This window comes from Papaver somniferum, chromosome 1 (assembly GCF_003573695.1).
Source record: "Papaver somniferum cultivar HN1 chromosome 1, ASM357369v1, whole genome shotgun sequence".
Taxonomy (NCBI): domain Eukaryota; kingdom Viridiplantae; phylum Streptophyta; class Magnoliopsida; order Ranunculales; family Papaveraceae; genus Papaver; species Papaver somniferum.
Window position 1 is genome coordinate 13,679,672 of NC_039358.1, and position 7,540 is coordinate 13,687,211.

A 7,540-nucleotide genomic window follows, 5' to 3' on the forward strand; every position below is an offset into this window, starting at 1 on the left:
TTATGGGGCAATTTATAGATGCTGATCATCTAGTTATTGGTTAGGACGATCTTCTAATATGGATGATATGTTTACCTTTGGTTGGTTGCTTGTTAATGTGGATTAGTTATGAATTTTAAAATGCTAATGCCATAATGACACTACTAGAAAACCTTGAACAGATTTGATTAATGTCCAAATGATCATTTTTTATATGGAAAAGTATTAAGGGTGTTCCTCTGTATTTAAAAAAGAAAACCTAATTACTGAAACCTACGTCCATTATTAATTTTAGTCCACTAATTTTAATTTATCATTATTATCGTAATGTTTCCAATTCAGAGGTGACCTCGGTTAACTTCTTAATTTAAAAAATAGATCTTACTAAGCAAATCACGCTCTACAATTTTACGTCCAACACTATGAACGTTTTGTTCATAATCACAAAATACAGGAGTGCATGAATGTTCAAGGCCTCTATTAGCATGAATATTTCTTTTCTAGGATGGAACAATGTATGGTATTTTCCTATTTGGTAAACCTTGATGAAATTCATCTGTGTTTAAATCTTGATGAAAAGAGACTTGTCGGAATGATGGTTAACATGCTCCCTCCCATTTTGGAGGTAGGGTTCCGACCCCGCAACTGCCAAACAAGCTCTCATTTAAAATAGTTTGAATGTGGTTTTGACCTATTCCTATGTACATGTCAAAATCTGATATTTGACATATATGCACTCACTATGGGTATGCCAAACTGCCAAACATATGCACATACCAAAATCTGATAATTGGTATATATGCACCCATTATGGGTGTGCCAAATTGCCAAACGTATATGCCTCTATGTGCTAGAAATAATATATAGGCATACACGATGGAGTTTCTAGCGAGCGATAGATTTTCGAGCTCTAGATGGTCATAGCATCGCTCGCTGATCATTCAAACGCCATCGATGGTCATTAAATCGCCTGCTGATTTGATCATCGCTCAGTAGTTCCTCATCCAACGGCTACAATTTTCCCCCATTATAAATACCAAATTTCAACTCACACCATCTCAATTTCAAATTCACTTCACAATGCCTGGTGCCCCCATAACCAGAGTGGATTTCACTCTAGAAGAAGATATTTCACTAATTTGATGTTGTGTTTCAGTTGCAAGCGATAAAGATTTTAATTTAGAGACTTTTAATGTATGAGACACTATGTTTCAAAGGTTTATGACGTTAAGTCACGTAAATTCAAGAAGAACAAATGAGTGTCTTCAAAATCATTATTGTTTCATCAATAACGATGTGAGAAAGTATTCAGGAAATTATATGATAATAGGGGATAATCCTGGGTTGTCAACTGAAAGAACTAAAAATTAGAGCTCATACCAAATTTGCCGAAGACAACAGAAGATAGTTTAGTCACGACAAATGTTATGAACTCTACAAGGTTCACGTGCAGGGATTCGATTTTTAAATATTGTATTATGCAATTAAGGTTAATTTTTAATGAAATGTAAAACTAGTTTCTATTTGAATATTAATGTAAAATATAGTTTCCATTAATTAAAATAAAAAGATTATATTTGAATATTTAAACTAAATTACGCCGATAAACTACTCATAAACTACTGATTTCCTTGACCGTTTCCTTCCTAACCAAAGAACCAATTGATCGTGTTTTCTGGATCAAGGATACTTTTCAACATATCAGTTAACGAGCCGGTTTGAGATTCACTTGGTGGTTGAGCCTCTTCAGAATCACCATAACCTTGATAATTAATAGGTCCAGGGTGCAGGGAAACACGATACAAATCTTGAAATACATGTTGTTGATGTGATGGAGGAGTTTGTTGTTGATATGATAGAGTAGTACTAGTATATCCTTTGACATTTTTGTTTCTTTTTCTTCTCTCACTCGCCATATTTGTTTAGGAAGTAACAGGAAAGATAATTTTCTTAGCAAAGAGAACAAAAGAGTAGAGAAAAGTTGAGAAGGGAAGATGAGGTAAAAGTGTGAAGAATGGATGAGAAGGTGCAGTATCTATAAGCGGTAGGAAGTCGAACGGTGACGATATTGCGCTGGAATAAATATCGAGCGATATTGATAATATCTCCAGCGATGGTCCGTCGCCCAGTGGTTTATCGCTCGAGCAATTTTACAATACTCGCCCAGTAATAAAGTTTATCGCTGGAAATAATATCAATATCGCTCGCTAGAAAATCTGTCGCCCAGTGATTTTCCCATAATGACGCAATTGATTTGCCATACTACCTGATATGCCAAACAAGTTTTTTTTGGCATGTACATGGGAATAGGCCTTAGGAACCACTGTTCTAGCCTATCCAAGAAAAAAAAAACTAGGATGTACGTGCTTTGGCAATTGGGGATTATCATAAGTATTTTCATTTGCTGGATATGTATGGGCTTTGGCAATTGGCATAGGTCTCTTTCCATCAGTTCTTTCTTATCAATTTTATGGCATAGGTCCCGGTACCAGTGCGTTGGACTTCTTGGAAAAGGGAAAAAGAAAAAAAAGTACCAATGTGTTAGGAAGGTAAGAGCTATTGATTATGTCATTTGTCGTGTTATTTGAACATTTTTGATCTAGTAACATCACAACCAATTCAGCACCAATTACACAGTGTTGTCAGGAATGAGTTTCCAATTTTACAATACACGCCTCTAATCTTACAAATTGACACCATGTTGCCAGGAATGAGTTCCCCAAATTTACAATACTCGCTTCTGATCTTACTAATTGGATACGTATGTTGTTGTGAATAGTAAATTTTATAAAAACAAAATAATGGTAGTTAGAATTGTTCACCACACTACTACTTATAGTAATATAAACTGCTAGCATATCTAAATCTTATCCAATGAACTTGACCAATAAAAATATGACACATCTGCAACAAGTATCTAAATGTATCCAGATCTGCCATTTTGAAGCCACAATCAATTCATGTGGTTGTGGTTCAGAACCATTCTGATTATTGTTTAAAGCTTTTTGATTCTGAAAAACTGAACAAAATATTACTAGTAAAGACTTCAGAAATAAAAAAAAACAAGCTCTATAGAGAAAAAGATTCACAAAGCAATGGCATCTTCATCTGCAGTCATGACTTCACTCCCACAGTTCAGTGGCCTTAGGTCCAAACCATCAGCTCCTCGGGTAGACTCTCTGGTGAGCATTCTACCAATGAAGCGCAAGGGAAACGGTGCTTTGGGTGCTCGCTGCGACTACATCGGTTCACCAACAAATTTGGTAATAATTCTGTGAAAATATTAACATGCTTATATAATAACTGAAATCAATGGACAAATTTTCATGATTTTTTTTTCTTTTGGTTGGGCACAGATAATGGTGACCTCAACAACCTTGATGTTGTTTGCTGGAAGATTTGGGTTGGCTCCATCAGCAAACAGGAAAGCAACAGCAGGTTTAAAGCTTGAAGGAAGGGATTCTGGTCTGCAAACTGGAGACCCAGCTGGTTTCACTCTAGCTGATACTTTGGCCTGTGGAAGTTTCGGCCACATTATTGGTGTTGGCGTTGTTTTAGGTCTTAAGGGCATTGGTGCACTATAAATAACTATCCATTCTTAGTTTGGGATCATACTTCCCAATGGTAGTACTCTTTTATAAATTCTTATTTTGTAAATTTGAATCCATATATGTCTGTTCTTTCCACCTATGTTTGCAAAGGGATTGATTGGTTTCTGCATTCTTGACCTGGCTCAGTAACAGATTTGTCAATGTCTACAAACTCATATGATTTAGTTTGATCATGGCCAAACTTGGGTTTTATCCACACTGGCTCGGTTTACCTAACAATTGAACTGCAAGTGTTTGGTTTTGTAAACAAATGCACCTTTATTGAAGTGATAAGAACGGGGACAGAGAAGAATTATCTCTCTGGTCAATAGCCTTAAAACTAGTTTTAGATAACACAATTAGGTATTAACATAACACAATTAGGTATTAACGAAATAGAAACAAACAGGTTAAAAGAGGTACCTTCCTCGCCTTGCCGATGTAAATTATACACTCTATTGAGTGAAAGCTCTTGAAATCTATCAGCCAAAAAAAGAAGCGAACAACGAAACTACACCAAGTCGTTGATGTTTGCTTCAAAAATGCTAGAATTTTATAGTGTTGCATTACTTCAGTAGGTGTAAACTTCTTACCCCATTCACTATGCCAAGGAAGTAAAAGTTGATTTCATGTCAGTTCCTGAGTTCTGCTTCAAGTACATCATACCCATCTCCTCTATGTATGATCTGCTTCTGATTCAACATTGTTTTAATTCAACATTGTTTTACTTCCAAAATTAGAACGAGCGATTTCTTCCCATCAGAAATTCTTTTAGCTCGATGTTTGTTTGTGTTTTCTTGTCAGCGACATATAGATGGGTGTATGCAGGCCAACACTGCGGCATTCAAGAATAATACTAACCCTAGACTTGGCTTCCAAGCCCTTCTTAGAATCACTGAGTTACATTGATAGATAATTCACCAATAATCCTTGCAAGAACAAAGGCCATCCCTAAAATGGTGAAATCGACTACGATCTCTAACAATGATTTCTCGACCATAAACTTTTGAAATGAGCTTTATTGCCAAGTGGCAATCACCGCAGACCCTCAAGTTCTTCACCACCCTTATTGGTGTCCCTGGACTTGTGTTAATGAGAGCAAATGCAATGGCAACCTTCTCACTGTGATAACTTAAGTTCTTTTCCTTCTCTTCCTCTTCAATATCTGCATGCACATTTGAAGTTCGAGGACTATATCCTTCTAATCTCAACTTCATCATCATCTCCTCTAACTTTTCATAAATCTCTTCTGTCTGCGGATGGGATTTATCACCCATAAAAAATTCATGAACACAGTTCCTCAACTCAACAAGGCTATGTCCTGGGGCTTTTTTCACTCCTTTCCTACACATCGTTGTCCTTACCTCGTGGACATCTGACCAACGCCCCTCTGATGCATATAAGTTAGAGATCATTACATAATCTCCAGAATGTTTAGGTTCTAACCTAAAGAGCTCAGCTCGAGCCACTTCTCCTAAAGTTAAATTCTTACGAATCATGCAAGCACCCAATAATGTCCTCCAAATCACTGCATTCGGCTTCACTGGCATACTTAGAATGAAGTTATGAGCTTTTTGTACTTGTCCCGCCCTTCCCAACAAATCAACCAAGCAACCATAATGTTCAATCTTCGGTGGAATTCCATATTCCTCTCTCATTCTTCTGAAGTACTCAAAACCCTCATCAACCATCCCACAATGACTACAAGCATATAAAACTCCAACAAAAGTGATTTCACTGGGAATTAATCTTTCCCTCTCTAACTTCCCAAAAAGCTCGAGCGCGTCTTCACCAAATCCATTAACAGCTAAACCCACAATCAAAGAAGTCCAAGAAACTACATTTCTCCTCTCCATTTCATCAAACACGGCATGTGCTTCCCAAATACTACCACACTTGGCATATAAATCAATCAAAGAATTTGCAGCATGTAAGTTAGAATGCAAACCAACCTTAAATATATATACATGAACCCTTCTACCCAAGTACAAAGCTCCAAGTTCAGCACAAGCTGTTAATAAACTAACCATGGTAAACCCATCTGGTTCAACACCTTCTAAACTCATTTCCCTATATAGAGTCAGAGCTTCATTAGGTTACCATTTGTAGCAAACCCATTAATAACAGAATTCCAACTAACCAAATTTCTCTCAGACATACAACCAAACAACTTATGAGCACTCTCAGCAAGCCCACAAGCTGCATACATATGAAGCAATGTATTCTGAGCGAACACACATGATTGAAACCCATTTCTTATAGTAACTGAATGAATCATTTCACCTTCTTTGACAGCCATTGATTTTGCAATAGCTTTAAGAAGAAAAGGATAAGTATGGGTATCCGGAAGAATGGAAGAAACATGCATTTGCTTGTAAATTTGAATAACTGGAGTTGGGTTTTCACTCTCCGCATAACCTCTAATCATTGTATTCAAAGTAAAGATATTTGGGTCTTGGATTTGATTGAAAACTCTGTGAGAATATGACATTGGCAATGAGAGTGAAACGTAAGAGAAGATAAGATGTTTCCCAAATTCTGGGTTACTGAGAGGAACACCATTTCTGATTGAGAATCCATGTATTTGTTTCAATTTAGGTAGTGAAGATGAAAAGAATTGTAACAGAGCTATACACTTCTTCAGATTGTGAGGTTGTAGAGTTGATAAAGAATCAGTTGAGAATCTTAGGAAGTGAGAACTATAAACATGGGGTTTTGTACAAGTGATGAAGGTACTAATCTTATTGGATTGCATCACTTCACCAGCTGTGATATTATTATGAAATCCTTCATTCAAACTTCATTCTTGACTGTGTAACTACGAAAAAAAACAGTATATATCGTCTAGGGTATCGTTATAAGTCGTGTGAACCGTTTTATCACAGCGGTAGAATGCTTACACCGTTTGTACACCAAGTCGCGGCGGATTTCATATTTTTCATTTGTCATTTCTTTTAATATGGCAATGTATAAACTATAAAGTCAAATTTTTGTTGAGCCAAGTGGATGGTCAAATGGATTTTTGCATTATGGGAAAGAAGTGGACGGATGATCATTAAGTGTTTCCGCTGGTGCTCATGGTACAATCGTTGGCATGCGTACAAGAGTTGTTGGCATTTGAACCAAGATCGCCAGCGGCTATTTTTAAACGGTCACCGGAACGGTTAGTTTCTGCATCCATGAATACGGCTCGAGTTTGATCTCACAAATTCACAACGATCTTTCATCTGACCAATTTTTTCTTAATTTCAATTATTTTCGATTTTCAACTATGAATTCTGATTTTGATTCTCCTGAGAAAGATATGGAGATGGATGAAATGTTGAATGAAGAAGATGAAGAAATATGTATGGGTTTTTTGCGTCAAATAGATAAATATGCAATTCAAGATAGAAGAAGGCGAAATTTTATGTTGCAATTACAAACCGGAATCATACCAAAGCCTTTAGAGCCATATGAAGTTACGACTAGAAGATGGACATGGTGAGATCGACATTTTTACCACAAAAAGATGATGCATGATTACTTTAATCATGATTGTATCTATTCGGATGAGGATTTTCAACGACGATTCTGCATGGGCCGCAACTTAACGCAAAGGATTATTGCCGAGCTTTGTCAGGTACAACCTTTATTTAATTATCAGTATGATGCACGACATGTACAAGGATTTAGTCCCGAATGAAAGGTCATTGCGGCCCTCCGTATACTATGTTACAGGGTACCAACGGATTTCACGGATGATTACATCGGTATTGGGAAAACAACCTCCTTTAGGTATCTCAAATTGTTTTGCGAAACCATAGTCGAGCATTTTGGTCCAACCTTTTTAAGAAAGCCTATTCATGAAGATGTTCAAAGAATAACTGCAGAAAACACCGATAGGGGTTTTCCAAGAATGCTAGATAGTCTTGAATGCATGCACTAGACGTGGCATGCGTTTCCGATTGAATAGGCATGCCAATATAAGG

General features: G+C 36.8%; 1 protein-coding gene and 1 pseudogene across 1 annotated transcript; one reads left to right on the forward strand and one right to left on the reverse strand.

Annotated features, from left to right (window-relative positions):
* Positions 1-2,924: 2,924 nt before the first annotated feature.
* Positions 2,925-3,703, forward strand: LOC113279464 (photosystem I reaction center subunit psaK, chloroplastic-like). Its single transcript, XM_026528162.1, has 2 exons — positions 2,925-3,242; positions 3,336-3,703. The coding sequence occupies exons 1-2, from the start codon at positions 3,075-3,077 to the stop codon at positions 3,561-3,563; spliced, it is 396 nt and encodes a 131-aa protein (XP_026383947.1). The 5' UTR covers positions 2,925-3,074; the 3' UTR covers positions 3,564-3,703.
* Positions 3,482-6,351, reverse strand: LOC113279458 (annotated as a pseudogene).
* Between the last annotated feature and the right edge of the window lie 1,189 nt (positions 6,352-7,540).